Genomic DNA, 21,008 nt, shown 5'->3' with positions numbered 1-21,008 from the left:
GTACAAGACGTCAAATATTATTCGTAAAAATCCTGCAAAGATAAAAGGTGTTTTCAAAATAAATACACTTTTCAAATATTCTTACTACATTGTTGTTATCGTTATCAGGACCTCAAGACCTTAATCATATGTACTTTGGTTACCTCATAATATACAAGAAATTTCTTGATCTCAACACTAAATGAGAAAATAGTAAGTTTCATGATGAAATTAGTTTTACGCGGCTTTATTTTTTTTTTTTTTTTTAGGTACAATTTCACAAATTACTCCAGGTACTTTTCTGCCCCATATGAAATGGGCTCACAACTGTGTGATGGCTTTGCATTGTCTTCATTATGTGTGATGTTACGTAAATGGAAATGACATCATTCTTTAAACTACTTTTTGTCAATTAAATGGATACAAATCTAAGGTATTAAGTTGACAAGGTATCAAAATACACAAAACAACTGACATATCCATAGAACTCTGAAATTGCCGGTCTTTGAGTGATACATTACTTTTAGTTTGCAGTTTATGACTCGAGCAACTGACATTTGTTGCTAATGTAAAATAGGATAACTGAACAGTGTAATGCATCATAAGTTGTTTATGTTCCTGCCAAATACAGAAACCAAAAGTTTGGGAACAGAGTTTTCAAATAGGTATAATAGTTTTAGTACATATTTATTTATTGGCGATTTATTTGGCAAAATTGACAACAATACAGAAAATAACAAATAATAATAATAATAAGCAATCAATCATCAACACAAGAAACACACAACCAAGTCAATGAGCCAGGATAACCCATAAAGTTGGCTAAATATGCCAACTTATTTCCAATGGGGTCCATGCATGTGTAGACAGAGTCAATGAAAAGTGTCAACAAGCAATACACAATGAGTTGCATAATGCAACAGTCCACCACAAATGGGATGTAAAATCGGCATTTTCACTTTTCAAGATACTGAACAGGCAAATTCACCTCAAAATAACCTTTAGTTTGCATGTCCATATTGCTAGTTGCGAGTAAGGTAGCAACATATCAATAATTAAGTTTGAATAAATCCTTTGATTTCTATTTCAATGGACCATATCTCCAAACTAATTGTGCCAACATTACAGCCCCTCTGTGGTGGATGGATGCTCACATATTTGTAGAAGTACCTACCTGGTGGGTTAACTAATTTGTGGTTCAAGGCTTGCACTGCAAACAAGGCTTGGAGTTCTCTATCTACGTCACCATCAATATATCTTAGTAGACATTTTGCCCGGAACTTCAGAAGCTCAGGGTCACATCGAATACTTTCACCTGCAAATGTAAACAGAAGTATGGTCATGATTATTTTACTTATACTTGATTTAGCCAATCATCTAGACCAAATAGTGTAGTACTTAGCATCCGATAGCTTTCACCAGGCTGGCCACCTCACCTACCAGGCATAAAATTGACTAATAATGCAATCTTCATTTTGTTTGCACTCCTTTACACCAAAATTCAACGTACGAGCCAAAATAATGTAAAACTGCGTAATTGTCCCAATATATATTATATATATACACGTTTGGAGTAGGTCAGCGTCAAGACTTGAGTGACCCTCTAAAAATGTATATTGTATGCCAGTGTACATACCGGGCCAAGATAATACACACCGGGAATTTTGTTACCTTCCCTCCCCCTTCATACGCCAATGACACACGTTCCATTGGTATGAAACTTCCAACAATTGTTACTTGTACAACTTTTTATGAGAGAACACTCCTCAAATATTTGCAAGATTAGGGTTACTTTCCTTCTGTACCTCCTGCTAGAATATTTTTAATATTAATCTGTTTTTAATTGTGACTACATGTATCGTAAAACAAACAGAGGAAGATGCTTACGCATCATACACTGGAACAAGGAAATATTCAAACATTACAAACTAACGTACGAGATCAAATGTGCTAGTGTGCGATGCGTAATTCTTCTTTCCCCTGTATATCATAAAACAATCTTTTTCTCACCTTCTATTGTGCTCTGGCATACAACAGTAACTAAGGCACGGATGAAATCTTTCTGTTTGGTCAACTCGGGATCAGTGTTTTTCTGCAAAGTTAAAAAAAAAGGTATTACACATTTATCAAGGGTAAGTATTGAAGGTAAGGCACACACAAGTCTCAGACTGAATTTCTTCATTTTAGTCCCGACTAATAACACAAAACCTTCGAAACCAGAAGAAAATAAGTAAATGTGCCAAAATGCCACTTTAATTTAGACATCATCTTTTAAAACATTTTATTTTTGCCTAATGACAAAATTGCAAAGATCCACACAAAGAATGCCTTGCTTTACCCAATTGAAAAGCTAAATAAATGAGTGGGTCAGTACAAATTTTAGGGGTAAAACAAATACAAAATACAAATACTCTGTTTCTCATCTTGAGGTACAATCACCACCTACTCACCTTTATCCAATCGAAGATATGATCATTATCACACTTCCCTTGTGCTAGCATGAAACCTAATTCTTTCATCATTAAGGCAATTGGATCCGCCTTACTCTTACGTAGTGTATATTCTAATTTCTGTAAATACAAAATGACAAAAAAACGTAGTTAAATATTGAAGCATGACAAAAACAAACAAGACAGACATTGCAAAATGTTGTTAGTTTCTATGTTCTGATGCCTATGGTCTTCTAATTGCACTTAAAGCCAAATCACGAGATGCTATACAGATTGATCGATGAATGAGGTGCTGATGTGATGATGACAGGATTCAATTAGCTAATCAGAACCAGACTTCATGTTCACACCATAACCTGCGCTAAATCGGGCAATGCGAAAGGTCTTTGCAAATCCCAACCAGACTTCATGTTCACACCGTAAACTGTGCCAAATCGGGCAATGCGAAAGGTCTTTGCAAATAGGTGTAGTTTTTTAAAATATTTTATCATCTTATGTTAAGTACAAAGTGTCATTGTAACAGCATTGCAATTACATTTCAAAATCGAAACGTCCTGATGTGATGATTAATATTGCTGTGACTGTGAGGTATAAAAATATTAGCATTATTTCATTAGGTCCCAATCATTCGGAACTTACTCATATATACTTCTTTCTTGTTCAAGTGTCAAAAGGGGGATTCTTACCTTACTTTTTACGAAATCTAATACATTTTCATCACTGGGTACGAACTGATCCCATGTTAAGCCAGTTGATTGCCATAAATCATTTAAGTCCTCAGCACCCTGGATACAAAAGAAGAACATATATCGGTACACATTTAAAACGATTATATCCACTGCCTTGTGGTGTATTGTATGAAATTCTAAAGAGTGTGGAGTGCGTATGTGTTTACCGACAAACAAGGACACACATATACATTTCACATCACATTTAACCTGTGGACCGCTCTGCAAAGAGGGACCATCATCAGTTTTGGAGGTCTGCAAATGACCACAATTGCATGTATAATGCATTTGCGAGATAACAACCTTGATTGTGCATTAAATATACAGTCCGCAGTTGCTAGGTCAAGTTAGGTCAAGTTAGCTCAATCGTTAAGGCGTTCGACTATGGTGCGAGAGGTTGCGGGTTCGAACCCTGGTGGTGCCTAGTATGCTCACGTGGAAAAATTGAGCTTGAAATTCCCCTGGACAAGGAACTTGCTGCTAATTGTCTCGTTGTAACCCGTACGACACTCGGGGAGCTGATCCTGGTTGCGATGGTTATTTGTGGAATGTCTAGGGTGTGCGCTCTTGTAGCTGCAAAAAGTCCCCGATTTGTTGGTAAATGGTTTATGGAATGATGTGGGGCCGTAGTGGTCAGCGACAACCTGTAAAGTGTGCTGAGGCTTGTGGATCAACGTCTAGGCGTTGTGCCTGTGCGTAGCGCACTATAAATCACTGCGCTTTTTTCTTCTTTTTTTTTTTTTCAGGTGAAATTGCATATCGTACACATACACACAAAAAATGTTGAAAAACATCTTCAGTTTGTCGATTGAATGCGATTTCAGACGTCTGCATTTGAATAGACGGGTGGGGGTGTGTAGTGTGTAAGTGTAATGTGCAAATGTCTGAAAACCTGCAGTGACAGCAGAAATCAAATACAAGTTCAACATGTTGGCCCTGTAATTCTCCATTCCTCAACACCTGTGTTTCAGTAAGTTAGCCTATTCACAAATTCATCACCACTCGGACAACACAACCATCTCCTTGCAGTGTGTTATGTGAGCTTTCTGATCAAGTTTTGACTAGGAAAAATGGGGGATGACACTGTCGATCTGGACACATACCTGTAATAGTTCTTTGCTGTGTGAATCTTATGGGGAATTCAACTTCTATTTTACTGCATATTTTTACTGGGGAAAGGTTAGCGGGTAATGCGTTTAGTTTTGAGTGTTACCGGTTAATGCCCTCAGTGGAAACAGATCGGTTCGGAGTGATGCAGTGTGGACACCCGGCAACCGTGGTCCAGCTCTGGCGGTACGGGTAGATCATGCAGTGTAACACTGGGAATTTTCCTCAGTCTTAAACACGTTCGGTGTGACAGTTCAAGGGTGTACCAGAAGTCAACCTTGCAAGGTGACAGTAAATGGATGCAATGCATGCCGTGTGACACAGGACAAACCAAGGTAATGAAACCAAATACAGTACTTCCGCCCTACACCAGATCACACGATCGTCTACCAGGTAGCGCGACATTGGAAATGTGGTGGTTGGCTATCAAACAGTTAATCAATTAGCGGGTGTTACCCAGTAAGAAATATGGTGTGCCCAGTGGAAACACACGATTAATGTCAGTACTCACAATATTTTTCTCAGCCGTCCTCAAAATATTCGCTAGTAATACGCCAGCCTTTCCTGAAGGTTTCACTGGTTCCAGAGCTTTGCCTAGGTAGTCTATTGATTGCCTTTTATCTTGAATCATTGAGCCCATGAGTTCGCCTAGGTATTCCCAGATCAGAGGGATATCTATTGCCATGTCATCGGCAAATTCTAAAACTTCATTTAAACTGGAAGGGAAGAAAAAAAAATGGTATACATGATTAGTCAAAACATTAAAACAAAAGCTTGTGCAAATAATAATTGTCCAACTGTAACTGTTAGTGGTTTTTTCGATCGGAAGTCGATTTGTCCCGTAATTCCTTCCCACATGGTAATAGGCCTATTGCTGGGAAGAATTTTGGTCAATTTGACTTCCGAAGGTCAAACCAAAGTTCCAGGTATTATGTTGACTACCAATCCTTGGTGGTTCATGACAGGAACTGATTGTTTAGTTGCATCCGACAAGAGGAAAATATGACCTCTACTTTACAAATGTCACTTCTTGCTTGTGAAACACTTTATATTATCAAGCAATTGTTATCATTACGGCACCAAACCGGCTGAGAATCTGTATTGTCAGGGTGCTTTTGTTGCTCATATTCTACTGCAAAAAAAGAAGGTTCTCTCTTCAATAACTGTACAGCAAGAAAATTTTGTGAGGTTTGTATTTTCAGGCTTTATTTTAGACCACAGATTTAAAATCATGGGAAAATATATTTTACCTAAAGGCTTCTATGTGTAGCTCTTTAAAATCATGAATACAAGACACAGCAAAGCTGCTAAGAATGGGTAACATGGCGATAAAATGTCCTCCTATACAATAAGTGTAGCCACAAATACAACAAGCGGTCCCACTTTTTAAGTTAATTGCGTTCCAAAAACAGGTATGGAAACACTGCTTCATGTATTGTCAATCACACGTAGAAAGGATATACTCACCCTTGCAAATATTGCTGGACGGACAGAAGATTTTCTTTAATTAGCTTGTGGAATAACGATCCGGTTGCTAGCCGTGACTTGGAGTCCATTTCTAATACATGTTCTATTGATAGCCGTACAAATAAGTGCATTCTTTCTGGTGAGCCAAGCTCTGATATACACTCACAAGCCTCCTGTACACAGGAAAAATAAAATGTAGAAAAGAATATTATTAACTGTGTAAGACATTAAAAGTACTGATGCACACAAATCAGTGAACTTGCACCGAGATGTTGCCATGCCACTTGCACTGTAAGCCTCCGCAGGGAAGATTGCATTGGACAGGCATCAACTTTTTAGTATTAAATGCATATTTATTTATACTTTCTTTAAGCAGGGTAATCCCATCAATGAAAACACTGATCTTCCTGGGGGCCCTGCAAGAGCCGTACATTTACAAATTAAAATACAACTTAAATAATATTTATAGTAGTACATGTACATGAGGAAAAATATACATATTTGAATATGAAATAATTATGAGTACATTATGAATTAAATTATCTTGGTTGAGGTGCACAATGTAGCATTCTTAAGCATGGAGAGACTCATTGTATTATAGTTACTACGAATGTTAGATGGAAGATCATTCCATATTTTAACAGCTCTAACATTAAAAGTACGCTTACCAGAGTTAGAGCTCCATTTTGGTTGATAAAGCATATTTGAAATTTGGCCTCTGGTTGCAACATTATGTACAGAATGTGTAAATGTAAAGTTAGATGATAAGTATGAAGGCGCTTGATCTTTAATACATTTTAAAACAATAACTAACAAATGATTGTACCACCTTTTGTCAAGCTTAATCCAATTTAACTTATCCATCATTTCATCTGTTGGTGTTCTAATATCAGCTGACAAAATAATTCTTGCAAGTCTGTTCTGGAGGATTTGGAGAGAGTTTGCAAGTTCTCCAGAACAATTTGACCATACAGGGCTGCAATAATCAAAATGGGGTAGAGCGAGAGCATTTGCCAGCATGGTCAGAGTTGACTCTGGAAGATAATACTTAATACGATTTATGACACCACATCTTTTAGAAATATTTTTAGAAACATAATTGATATGGTTAGACCATGTTAAGTTTGAATCAAATATAACACCAAGGTATTTAAACTGGTCAACCTTTTCAATGGTTTGATCACAATAACTTAACTTAATATCATCAAATTTAGATAGAACATGCCATGTACCAAATATCATAAATTTAGTCTTTTTGATATTCAAAGTTAAGTGGTTTTTTTGAAACCAATCAGCAATATCATTCAAATTATTTTCAAGATCAGTTTGAAGTTGAGATGCAGTTTCTGAAGAACAAAGAAGGGTAGTATCATCAGCATACATCACAGATTTACATGATACACTTTGTGGTAAAGTATTTACAAAAATTATGAAGAGAAGTGGTCCTAAGATAGACCCTTGAGGTATACCTATATTTACAGGTTTAAAGTCAGAAAGAACCGAGTTAATATTTACACACTGATTTCTATTACTCAAATAAGATTTGAACCATTCAAGTTCATATCCATTAACACCATACATACAAAGTCTATTTAAAAGTAGATTATGATTCACAGTGTCAAAGGCTTTCTTCAAGTCAAGAAAAATAGCACCTACAGCACGATTTATTATTCATATTTTTCAAAATATAATCTTGAACATCAAGTAAGGTAGTGGCACAAGAATGATTAGGACGAAAACCAGATTGACTTGGGGAAAGAATGCCTTTGACACTGAGATAGTCATAAAGTTGGTTATGAATTGCACGCTCAATAATTTTTGAAATGATAGGTAGAACTGATATAGGGCGATAGTTGCCAACATCACCTTTATCGCCATCTTTGTATATCGGTGTTACCTTGGCTCTCTTCCAATCAGTTGGAAATGTTGATGAATAAAGTGAGAGGTTACAAATGTAAGCAATAGATTCACAAATAATAGGAGAGGCTAACTTGAGAAGTTTGATATGGAAACCATCAAGACCTGTTGCTTTATCATTTGAGAACTTACAAATTTGTTCATGAACAAAGTCGGAGGTAATTGTACTGAAATTGAAATTAACCTCAGAAGACGCCAAGCATGATTCACCTATGTCTTCATTAATGTCATCAAAATTACTTGCAAGAGTAGTGCCAACTGCTGTGAAATAAGTGTTAAATTCATTCGCAGTATCTGTAGCATTTAAACTTGTCCCATTCTTTTGGATATTAGCGACATGTACTTTAACTTTACTTGGAACAACTTTCTTAATTGCTTGCCATAACTTTTTGGGATCATTTATATTATCATTAATGGCATCAGTACAGTGTTTCTTTTTAAGATATCTGTTACTTAATATTACATTTATTACGGTGCTTTTGCCATTTCCCAGTCACTAGGGTCATTAGTTTTGTGAGCTTTCTTAAAATAATAATCTCTATCCTTACTTAATTTTATAAAATCATCAGTTATCCAATCAGGCTTATGACTCTTAATTTTTTTGTCTTGAATTGGAGCATGAGTATTACAAACTTGATCAAATAGAGATTTCCAAACATCCCATGCAACATCAACATTTTCATAATTTTCAATAACATTCCAGTTTATATTTTTGATATCAGAAATAAATTAGTTTTCATCAAAGTTCCTAAAAGACCTAGCTTTAATTATTTTTGGAGCATGCTTGATCTTTTTCTGTTTTCTTACTAAGTAAATAAGATTATGATCACTGATGCCAAGACTATGCACACCAGAAGAAATAGATTTGTCTAATATCTCGAGGAAGAAGTTAGTTTAAACCTATTCCATTTTTCACCCTGATGTGGTTAGTGATGTCAGTGTGTATTTCATTGGCCGTAACTTCAAATCCCTACTATTCGCTCAAAGATGCTGCATAGATCCGCGCTTGAAATACCTGCCTCAACATCACCATGATCACTGCCACATCAGGGTGAAAAATGATAATTGATAATACACAAAATTCTCAAAACTTCAAACTTGTTGTTTGAAGTTTTGAGAATTTTTTCACTCTTATTATTGGAAAATAAACTGAGTTCAAAAAGAAACTTATAATTTTTCACAAGGTCATATCTTGAAATCCTGTCCATCAAATTGAACTAAAATTGAACTAAAATTACACACAGATTTACTTCAATACTCTACTCTTAACACATGCCAGTAACCAAGCAGTTATCCAACTGACACAACAGCAAAATGCACTGACATGGGACAGCTTTCTGGACCACATTCACAGTCCAGCCCTGTTTCATGAAAAAAGTGTATGAAAAGCAGAAAGCAGCACCGTTTTATCATCTGTGCAAGGATCTTGTGTGCATTCTCACAGATTTTTTGTCCTGGGTGCCAAATGTTGGGCTGTGAAAGTGAAGGAAGTCCAGGAAGCTGTCCCATGACAGTGCATTTTGCTGTTGTGTCAGTTGGACAACTGCTTGGTTAATGCTTGTTTTTGAGTAGAGTATTAAGGTAATCCTGTGTGTAATTTTGGTTCATTTTGATTGACAGTATTTTAAGATATGACCTTGTGATTCACAAGTTGTAAAAATTATAAGTTTCTTTTTGAGCTCAGTTTACATGCAAGCCACTGCTTCCCGCCTCAAAGCCAAAAGAATGGATCCTACATGATGTGTACAACTTCAATAACACTGCACATAGTACATGGAGTGCCCTTAGACATTTTCTATTCACTCCACACATTGGCTAGCTGATTTAAGTGTTTTAATTTATTGTATAAATCACTTTGTTCCAAGTCTAACAGAATTCAGTAGTGTCACCATCACCTACCTTCATATCCCTAATATTCAGATACTCGTCTAGTGTCGCCCTGCCCTTGCTTTCAAATTCTTCATCGGACATTTCAGGTGCTGCAGCCTTACCAACTTTACCCATTGTAGGTGAAGGTGTAGCTATAAGGAAGAAAAGAAAAGCTGTAATCACATCTTGCAGGGACTGTCTTTTGAAATTTGTGGGAGAGCATTAAATAGCTCTAAGCTCTTCTGGAGCCTTCAGGGAGAGCTGTTTAGAGCATTTACAATATAATGCAAGGAGAGAATGGTCAACTAAGGACAACTAAAGAGAGCCAAAACTCACTCTCCTATATCAGATTTAAGGAGAGTGATTTCTCGCTCTCCTCAAAAGGCAGTCCCTGATCTTGAAAGCAAAATGATGACTGCAGTAAGAAAGCCAATAACTGTTTTTGAATACTTTTGACTAAAATATGCAGTATCACTGAGGACTGAAAATAGGATATTTCAGTTGAAATCCATACACCTATATATGGAAGACATAGCCTTATCTTCCACACAGGGAGGGTGAACTTGAAATAGGCTACCACCATTTGAAATCTAGTAGAACCTCCCTGTAATTACTGTCATGTTTTTATCTAACCTCCTTGAAGCCCCCCGATGACTACCACCAAGGCAGTCCTTCCCTCTTTTGCCGCTCTTTTTGTCTGCTTTTGCCACATTCGAAACAATAACCAAGTTGAGCAAACATTTATGGTGATCAATGGTGCAGGTTGTGCATGATCCAAGATCAGACAAGTGAAACACAAAATCGTATTGCATAATCATCCTCAATTCACTACGACTCATAGGAGTAAACATGCAACAAACATTGCATGATTACATATTACACATTCAAATCTTGCATGATAACAAATGTTGGTAGGGAAGTTTTTGTAACGTCCACACACTATCACCCTACCAAGTTTAAGGTCCAAGGGCTGCTAGTCTAGATCTGCCGAAAGCCTGTGCTTTAAAAGTTAATGTTGTAAGATTGTATTTGACCTCTGTTACACTTACCTTGTTCCCTGCTGCCCCTGTCTCTGCTGCCTCCTCTTTCTCTGCTCCCTCTGTCTCTACTACCACCGTCTCTGCTCCCTCTACTACCACCATCTCTGCTCCCTCTACTACCACCGTCTCTGCTTCCTCTACTACCACCGTCTCTGCTTCCTCTACTACCACCGTCTCTGCTCCCTCTTTCTTTACTCGGTCTCCTATCCATTGATCTGGCGCCACCGACAGTTCTTGAAACCTCATCCAATAGGTCTCTTCTTTCTCTATTTTGGCTATCTTGCCTGTTTCCTCTCCTGTCGTCTTCCATTTCTCTTGATCTCCTTGCTGGCATTGTCCCAGTGGGCCTGCCCTTGGAATCTCTTGTTGGGGGACCCATACCAGGCCTGAAATGAAGATATACATGAAATATATGTTATTATTGACGTTAATTTCTGAAACAATTTTATGAAGTTTAGAAAGAAAGCAAGTATGTGACTTTGAAATAAAGATTTACGTACTCAGAAGACCAAAATCCAAATTTGCACCAGCAAACTGCATCTTTTAAATTTGTACTTTTTTACCATCAATGTCGCATGCCCACCATGTGCAATGGTGAAATCCAAACCAAATGATGTGCATCATGCAGTATGAATGTCTCTCCTTCCCTTCACAATGTGAAACCGTACTAATTTTTGGCATGTCTGATAATGTGCAAGTAAACATTTACACATCATGAAATTTAAAACTATTTCACAAGCTTTTCAATTTTATGAATTTCATGAGGAGCCCACATTAAAAAAATTTAAATGAATGTTAGGCCTGTTATCGATACAATTTTTTGAAGTCGATATATCGGAAGCAAATTATACAACATATCGATACAGTATCGATATGACACATTTTCAAGATGGAACTTTCAATGTTTTAATAGTACAACAGAATAGGCCCCCAACATAACAAAACGATCATGCAAAGTAACTTCACACTCTTTTTGGGGATCTGCTAAGAGGGGTTTTAGATGACATGATGGCTCAGCTTGGAATTCGGGAGACAGTAATTAGGGATAATCTAACCATATGTGCCATATCGTTTGTGTATCAATTCTACCATTGAGTGTACCAACATGTCGGAAGTCTATGACTTTTCTGACTATCAATACTTTCGATAATCGATAAATGGGCCCAACGTATGTATTCAGAACCTTGCCAATGTTTCCGTGTTGACTCTTTTATTGTAAACTCCTTGCCCCTGGTTAACTAAGACATTAAGGTACATCAATTGAGTAAAAATAAGACTTTGATAAAAATTGACCTTGCGCGCACAAAAAATGAATCAATTCCTACACTCGCCCAGACACTCACCTTCCTCCCCCTTGACCAGAGAGAATTGCGTATCTATTATTGCCAGCTGCAGGTCTGAGATCCACCTCAGCAGATGGTGACTGCATCTTAGCAGTAGTACCTCCACTACTGCCTCGACCCCAGCTACCAAATGCACCCGGTCTTCCACCGGGTCCTAGTTGCACATTATCATTGTCAGGCTGCAACAAGAACAGAAAAATAATGCTTACATTTTAAACAATAATGCCACATTGGCAAGTTTATCAATAAGTTAAAAGAGGTGTTGTACTATTTTTTAGGGCCGGTGTCGACACCGTTTTTTGATGTCGACATATCTTGTATCTTGACGTCGACAGTGTGTCGACATACATTTAGGTTCAGACTTTTTTTTTTTTTCATTATTTTAGTAATATTCTAAAAATTTTAACCTAAAAATATCTAAAAACACCGTCGGCAATTTCAGCAAAATTCAAGATGGTCGTCTTCATAGCGAGCACATAGCCATAAAGTGCATAATTTGCACCGGAAAACAAGGCAAAATACTGCCAAAAGTATGACCCCTGAGGGCAAATAACATGAAAAGTTGGCGAAATAGTAGATAAAAGATAAGATTTGGCATTGCATTTTGTTGAAAATACATTGGAAATGGCCAATATTTTGAGTGAAAATGAGCTTGCATGACGAAGTTTTACTGTGCCATTGCCTGAGCACTATATCGCCATGGACGAAGTTCTGTCGATATGTTGACATAATTCACTTTGTCGACAGGATTCCGACAGAGGACCTGTCGACGCCGGCCTTACTATTTTTTCATGTTCTGTTTTCTATCTTACATTAAGGCCAACTACTGAAACAGTATGTTTTTGAAACGAAAAGCAAAAACGTGTTAACAATGCTACATACTACCGGGTGTGGTACCCACAATTCACCACCTTTTTGTTTACACATCTAAACGAAACATATTTCAGGTGTTAAATTATACCAGAGTAACCATATGACATATATCATCTACAAGTTGCCTTACCCTATTTCTGCCCAAATTAATTAATTTTGAAGGATCTATCTGCGGTCTGCCCTTATTTGTAGCGGACACAGTGTGCCAGTCACTGTCTGGCTGTGGTGGTCCAGGTCGGCCACCGCTACGAGGCTTCTCTCGTGATTTGCTTGCATGGATTGCTATTTGTGATTCCATCCTCTTCTGAGTCTCCTCCTGCTTGGCTTCTTGATGAATTTGTGCTATTGTCTTGGGGGCGTTGTCATCCCTTCTTGGTATCCAGTTGCACTGTGGTAAAAAAAAACCCATTAAATTGTCAAATTCTGTGGCCAGTTCAAGCCAGCTCTAAATGGCTCTTTAAAGTGGGAAATAGCATACAATATGTTGATATCAGCAGACAAAGTTATCCGAGACAATCAAAACAATTAACAACTGACAGCCCAAACTGCCTATAGATCAGAGAACTGCCCACCAGCGACTCTCTGCATGCTTCAGTAAATCTGTTTATTCTGTGCGTCAATACGGATGTAAACACAGAAATGCACATATCACCGATTGGCTGATAAATAGTCATTGGCACATAGAAGGGGCAGAGACTTTGCCTCTACGCATATCCAGAATTTGGGAAGAATAAAAAAATTTACTTGAGGCAAACATCCAAACCACTTTAGCTTCACATTTTATTGACTAAAAAACCCAAGGAAACCTTTGAATAAGGTCAGGGGTCACTACCATTTATCAAGTCTACAATCCAGTTCTGACGTCACAAATCTCAAAATCGATCGACGAACTGGATCATTCTGCTGACCAACAAACAGCGCTTCCCATCAGCCCAAGTGTTCTATTCGAAATCTTTTTTTAAATAATTACCAAAGGCTTATACATGGTGACTTCCGACAAGTCAAGATGTTATTTGTGAGGAAGATTCACTTGCTGTTGCTCTCAAATTCAAGGATAACTTGATCCACTCACCTTTCTTAAATCTTGCACATCTTGAAGCATAAACCTGATTCTTGCAGATATTTTCTTATTAGAAATAATTTTTCCTATTTGTGTGAAGTACTGATCCATACGGTTCTGTGGAAACAAATAAGAAATAACAGTAGTTACATCTAAAGGCTGCCTCTTTACAAGTATCAAACATATGTTACACAGGGCTGTGAGCAAATAGGTAGTGAAGCCAAATACAATCAACGTTGTGCATGTGTTGCAAGGCCCAATAAATCATTTAATGGAGGATGGCCCAATAAAAACAACTCCATCTCCCGACTTACTTCATCAGAATGGACTCTGCAAAATATTAGGGATAACAGATGTTTTGTTCATATTTGTAAGCCAAAAAGTGTCTGAAGTGCGTCTTGGACCTTGGCTTGTCTTGGTCACAGAACTGTGCTAGCCACATAGTTGAGTTTTGGGAAGTGCTTTAATCATCCTCTGCTGCTCGACATTGACTACCAATCTCAGAGATGGCACTCAGTTTCACTCAAAAAACCCGAAACTGGTGAGAAAAATCTGAAAAAGCCTGTGAATGCAGTCCAAAAAGCCCTAAAACAGGCTGTAAATGAATAAAAATGTGGGAATTTAGACTAAAAAAAACCTGAATTCATGCCAAAACCTGAGAAGTGGCATCTCTGCAATGTTAACTGTGCTTTATTGTACATACCTTGGCACGTTCATGGTCCAAGTCCTTGCCAACTGTGTTCATCAACTGGCTCATACATTCTAATGATTCATCATCTTTCGCTCGTAGAAGCTTGAAGATGCAATCGTGCATAATATTCTCTGTTAGCATGCGTAACTTGAAGAGCTCACCTATAAAGCGCATATTTCCTAGCACCTGCATTTAGAAAAAAAATACATGGCTATTATATAACAGTAGTAATGGTTTGGCAGTCTGAATTACAAATATGGCTTTTAAATGTGAACATTTCAGTTTATTTCTACACAAACTAAGTAAATTGTAAAATATTAATTTTTGCAAACTAGAATGTTTCCTTGAGGAACAGCAAATTACATGCAAGTGTATTTGTTATCTTTTGGCAATCCTTGCTGTGACAATTAACACTTTCCATTATTAGCAAATTCGTACTGGCCAACACCTATAGACTTAAAGTTGTTAATATCCCAGAACTCAAATTTCAACTGCATGTAATGCTATGGTTACTCGCGATATTGGTTTATTGTTCATGAGGGCAAGGTGTACATCCGTCGATTATCAACTAAAGCCCAAAATGGAACGATAATTAATTAAGCTTGAGCGCTAAAACGGTTTGCGGTTCTGTATAAATTTATTCCTTCGCAGCATATTTGCATTTTGTCTCTCTATTCGCTAATGCTTCTTGGTTTTTAATTTCTTTTCATCTGGCGTCATTACTCTACGCATGGCCCTGGTCTTCTTGGGTCTCAGATCTAAAAGCTTGTATGTGAAACATGAACAAATTTTCAAATTCTTAGCTACAGATTTTCCAGAGTAAAAAAGTCAAAAATTAAATTTCGCACCCAAAAATATATCACTCATTTTTGGCACATCAATATTTGAAAGACAAGCAGAGTCCATGCTAAGGTTGTCTACAAGACGGCCTCTATTTTTTCCTTATTTCAGACACTGCTTATAAACTATGTAATATAATAGATGAGTTGACTTCTGACGTCAATGCCTGGCAGTATGCGCACACATAATATTTTGGTCAGGGCTCGTGTTTTTAAAACTCCTGCCACAATGTAGTGGTTGCATGGGGTTCACTCAAGCATATCGATATACCAGTCCCTTGCCTTTGTTGATAAACATTGAGGTCAACTCATCTATAAATAAACAACTTATTGTGTATGTGATAACCTACCTTTCCTTTGGACTTCACATGTAAAATGAAAAGCTCCTCTTCCTGTTTTTGCCTTGCTGTAGATCCCTCCTACAAGATGAACAAATAACACAATCAAATCCGATTACAATGCGAAAGAGATATAACTGGGCGAAGATATCTTACACTTCCCACGATGCATTTCTTACATTTCAATTTTCTGTACTGATTTGCTTTCTAGTGCAACATGGGTAGATAGTGTCAGATATTTAAAAAAATCATTCAGATCTTGTTAAATATATTTATTTCATGACTATTGATCCATGTACAAAGCAATAGGATTATCACTTGATGTATTGAGATGATGTTGCTAAAGAATTCTGGGAAGGGTCAGATATCTTCTCTGATAACGGGGTAACAGGTCGATTTAATGAATAATCACTTTCGCCTTATCAGTATAGTAAAATCAGTTAATATAGGGTCGGTGTGTATTAACTGCTCTTTAAGCAGCTCTATACTCTTGTTTCACCTTGAGTGTCATAGTGATGTAGGTACATATAGATACACAGACGGTTTGTCATGCTTGCCATGCAACGCCACTAAAAGTACAACACTACCTCTCTAACTTGAAAGTGACGTTTTGCAAGGAATAAAACTCACCGGCATGGCATCGATTTCTTTCCTCATCTCTGACATATGGGCTTCCTCCGTTTTCTCAGCTTCAAAGGCTCGCTGGCATCTGTTGATGAGAACAGTTCTAAACTGTACTATACCAGATGCATTGGATGCCGGTACTTTGATCTGTAAAATACAAACAAGAACTTGATCAACAGGAGGCAAATCACGCAAGTATCAATTAGCTGTTGCAAAACTAAGGCACAGTACAGTATGTCACAGCGGTTCAGGTTTCAGGCATGAGAATGATCATCCATGAAAAAACATGAAAACGGGCTGAAATTAAAAGAAAGTGTGGAAATTTGGACCACAAAAAAGCAGGAAATCCTGCAAAAGCAGGAAAATTCTCATGCCTGACTGGTTTTAAAGAGTGATAGTGAGGTTGCAGGTTTGAACTCCTCCATCTGGTGTCTATGCTGAAAAAGCACCCTCACTGTACAGCCTGATTTCAGGCAACTTTGTGACTGGACATGTTTTAGGATCCGTAAATTTTAAAATTCATACTTCTTCACAAATTAAAAGCTATAAAGGACTTAAAAATTGCAAGGTATTGGAGGCCTCCAAAGTCTGAAAAAAGCACAACACACAGAACAAAAAGCCATTTTTATTTGCGCTTATCTGTCATCTAGTGCGAATTTAATTGTGAAGCTTTTTGTAATTCAAAACCTTCAATGGATTTGTTAATTTCAGATTTCTTGTTTTTACATAACACCAGAAAGGGATCCACCTTATTTCTCGTTTTCAATAATTGCCCCCAAAGGGTTCATCTTTATACTGGGGGTCAGTAACACTCACCTGAGATAGAACTCTACACATGTTGGCATAGGCTTTGCTGAAAGCTGACTCTGAGATTGCCTTTTCAAAAACCAAGTCTATGATTGCTGTTAGTCTTTCTTCATTGTCTATTGGAAGCTGTAGCGTTCTGGACATAAGTGTCTGGAAATTCTGAGGCGTCAATTTATTCAAAATACTCTTAAATGACCTGATTAATTCCTGTGAACAAAAAACAAAAATAAGGAACAATTTTAAATAGTTGCGATGAATTGACATCAAACACTTTTGCTTGAAATACAACAAATTATGTATACACAAATGTATGCTACCAGTAAAGAATGACACTGGCTGACATGTGCACTGTTTATCGCATAAAAAGAACAGGATCATGTCAGCATCACACAATGCTATGCGGCTTGGATACAAATGGGGTGTCAATGTTTCAAAGCATTTCAAGACCAGGGATAGCACTAGAGTTTAAAACCAGCAGGGGTTCTGAAAACCCCTTAACCCCCACAAAAATTCATGGCCATGGATAGCACTTGAGTTAAAACTAGCAGGGGTTCTGAAAACCCCATCACCCAAAAAAAATCCAGAATATGCGGCCCAAATCCCCAAGCTACAGGTGTTGACCAGGACGACTCTGTTTCCATGCCATATGTGGGCTCTGCTAACTGCACAATTGCATCACACGAGTCAGCTGTAGCTTGTGTGCATCATAGTGGATACCTGGACGTGCTGGAGCTTGTGTGGCCGAGAAAACTTGTTTTTCCTGTTCATTTTTGTTCCTTTTAGTAGGCCGAGGATATGCTTAATATGGTTAAAACTATAGGCTAAATACCATTATGTTTGATACCTGTCATATATGCAAATTTGTCCAAAGTCGAGTATGGGTCATGTGCAATGCGTTTCTTATCAGTGAATTACTAGCCAAGATTCAAGGGCTTTCTACTGGGTTTTGGCTGCTTTGTACTTCCATGAATAGAACAAGTCGACGGCTATATTCCATAGTGATTGTTAGAAAAAAATTTGAAAATTGGCACATTTGTTTGTAATGATGTTCTCTTTCATTTTGCCAAGTCTCAGCAGTCAAAATTAGCTAATTAAAGGTGAACCTCATTGAAAATAAAGTTATATATCAATGGAAAGCTTATGATGTCAGGATACTAAAAATTATTTTTTCTGATTTTTTTTATGGCCAATAAAGCTGAAAAATTAAAAAAATGATTGAATTTTTGGTCTTTTTAAAGGCGCCAAAAGCACCCAAATCAATCGCCTATGACCTTGAGAATGCTCGTGACGTAAGCTCAGGGTTCGCAGTCATGTGATCCTACTCGGAAACATGTAAACAAGACTTGCTTCCTGTAGTTTGCAAGCTGCCTGGCAAGTCTGATTTTGACAATAAAGCTTGAAATTAGAGGAATCTTCAAGTTGCTAGTTCCTTCTATATATATTAGAAATAATAGAATTATTGTCAACACATAAATTTTCCGTAACTTTTGACAAAATCAGTCATAACTCTGGGTAGAACCATGGACGCATTAAATTTAGTACGTCCCATGGTATAACTGGGTAATTGAGTTTGAATTTCGCGCTGGGATCAATCCCATGCACAAATGCTTGCTGCTACCGCTCATGTCATGGACTGAATAAACATGATCGAATAACAAATTAAATACTTGTTTGTGACATTCCCTATTCTTGATTCATTTTAAAATATCTGATTTTAAAAAATATCGCCTTGAAGTAATCAAAAAATAATAAAAAAAAAAGCGCTGATTTCATCAAATCCAGCCCATATGAAGGTTTTCATATTTAGCGCATTGCGGTAATACATTCTTTCCACACAATCGCGATTGAAAGAAACAGATACTCGGCAGATACTTTATTATAAAATAAATACAATTTAGGCTTAGTAGCTCTTAGTAGACCGTTATTTGATGGAATTCTGAAATCTGAATAAAATTAAAATATTGTCACTTGTGTCACGATTCTTTAATGATAGTACAATCAGTGTATGGTACTGAAAAAGTGAAACATTCATGTTTTATGGATTACCGAACACGATGCGTAAATTGCTGCTGGATGCTGAAGAAATGGCAGGGACGGATATGCACAAACACAGCGACTCGGTTCGGGGCTTCGTCCTCGTAGCACTTGCGCTGTCAGGAGATTTTGATCAAGCGTTCCCTTATATTTGGAACATTTACAGGAATAAATTTTGCTGATGAAGTAGCAATAAGTTGGAAATATCAGAATGTGAATATCAAATCGGTCATTTTGTCTGCAAGTACAGTACAGTCCCCGGTGGGTTCAGTCTTCACTGACAATGTGTACGCATGATGGTTCCAATTAGGGGTACTTTTCAAGAAATGTCCGCGGAATTTTCGAGGACAAAATTGTTCGCGATTGTCCAAATTAGGGGTGTTTTGGAGCAAATTTGTCCTTGATATGAAAAATAGGGTGTATTTTACCGCTACAGTTTTCATTATTGTCTTCATTTCCCCATGAAATAGGGGGACAAATTCAAAAGCGTCCTTGAAATGGTAAAAATTAGTCCCAAACAGAAATGTTTGGTAGACTCATAACCGTGCGATCTTACCTTTCCGATGTTGATTAAGATACTTCTTGCATCGATCCCGAGATGCGGAAAAAAACCAATAGTCATTTTGTCCCACATAAATGAATAAATAACAAAAACCCCATGATCCCCCGGTGGACTCACCCAAAAGGTGACGTCACACCATATGATCGCCCCTTATCCGACTTGGGATCCCCTACTCGGACCAAACTTGTAGGGGGTGGCGGGTCCGGGATAATCAACATCGAAAGGTAAGATCGCACCGTTATGAGTCTACCAAACATTTCTGTTTGGGACTAGACTCAGTACACCGGTCGATCTTACCGCTTCGATGTTGATTAAGATACTTCTTGCATCAACATCTGAAAGATCGATCTAGCAAGTAACCGACGGATGGAGGTACAAGATTGGTCAGCATCTGATCAGGGATCGGGAGCGGTAACGATGGTTTTCGCGAGGTCAGAAAATATTTTCCCCAACGGTCGGGAAACAAAAAGACCACGCGATCACAGACATAAACCTCCTTACTTAATAAGTTTGGTGGTTAAGAATAGCGACACTGGTTCTTACCATGCTGAGTATTCTGTATAGTCTGAAAACCTGGTACCCGTACACCACCGTATTATGATCGCCAACAATGTCCCGGTAAACCTCCCGCCTGCCTCTGATTACTAACGTAAACGGAAGTATCGTAGAGAAGGGCGAAGGTGGCTTCCGGGACACCGCCTGCTAGATCTCCTCAAGGGACAACCGAACGGTATACCCAAGATGATGAGATAGCTCGTGTCGAGTGGGTCGTGGGACGCGAAACCTTCGCGATCCCCCGGACCCCACCAACACCTGGACCAGCCATTGCGACAGCGGCTGGACCGAAAGGCTCTGTAAGGGTGATGAATGCGGTCGTGAGTCCTCGCAAGGCTTGTGTTCGAAGAAATAGTGCTGCAGCGCCTTATCGGACACCCCAGCCTATCTTTGGCTTCAGCCGAACCTTGCCCAACCCTGGGGATTGGAGAGGGACGAATGTCGGTATGCACCGCGCCCGTCGTAGTCACGAGAACAGAGCGCCGAAACAGTGTCGCTCCAGTGTTTGTGAACACGGAAGCTAACCTCGAGACCGTGTGCAACTCAGCACCGCCGTCCCGAAGCCAACGCCAAACCGGAAAGCCATCTTGAGAGTTACGTATTTAAGCTGCCGCTTTTGGACGGAAGGTCAAAAGGGTGACCCTTAAAGTAATCTAAGACTGTGTTGGGATCCCTTAGGAGGATCACTTTCCTTTTGGTAGACACTCGCTGAACATACCGTCGAG

The 21,008-nt window shown here is 38.2% G+C and overlaps 1 protein-coding gene across 1 annotated transcript in view; it reads right to left on the bottom strand.

Moving 5' to 3' along the window:
- Window positions 1-21,008, bottom strand: part of LOC140157261 (eukaryotic translation initiation factor 4 gamma 1-like) — a 52,574-nt gene that overhangs the window by 3,959 nt on the left and 27,607 nt on the right. Inside the window, 16 exon segments of the mRNA XM_072180390.1 lie at window positions 1-32; window positions 1,154-1,294; window positions 1,990-2,071; window positions 2,430-2,549; window positions 3,116-3,214; window positions 4,776-4,980; window positions 5,732-5,904; window positions 9,548-9,669; window positions 10,567-10,943; window positions 11,901-12,079; window positions 12,904-13,161; window positions 13,846-13,950; window positions 14,537-14,710; window positions 15,714-15,782; window positions 16,332-16,472; window positions 17,142-17,339. Of these exon segments, the coding sequence (XP_072036491.1) occupies window positions 1-32; window positions 1,154-1,294; window positions 1,990-2,071; window positions 2,430-2,549; window positions 3,116-3,214; window positions 4,776-4,980; window positions 5,732-5,904; window positions 9,548-9,669; window positions 10,567-10,943; window positions 11,901-12,079; window positions 12,904-13,161; window positions 13,846-13,950; window positions 14,537-14,710; window positions 15,714-15,782; window positions 16,332-16,472; window positions 17,142-17,339 (2,475 nt within the window).

This window comes from Amphiura filiformis, chromosome 7, assembly GCF_039555335.1.
Source record: "Amphiura filiformis chromosome 7, Afil_fr2py, whole genome shotgun sequence".
Taxonomy (NCBI): domain Eukaryota; kingdom Metazoa; phylum Echinodermata; class Ophiuroidea; order Amphilepidida; family Amphiuridae; genus Amphiura; species Amphiura filiformis.
The sequence above is the reverse complement of the archived record's forward strand: the minus strand, read 5'-3'. Positions and strand labels throughout refer to the sequence as shown.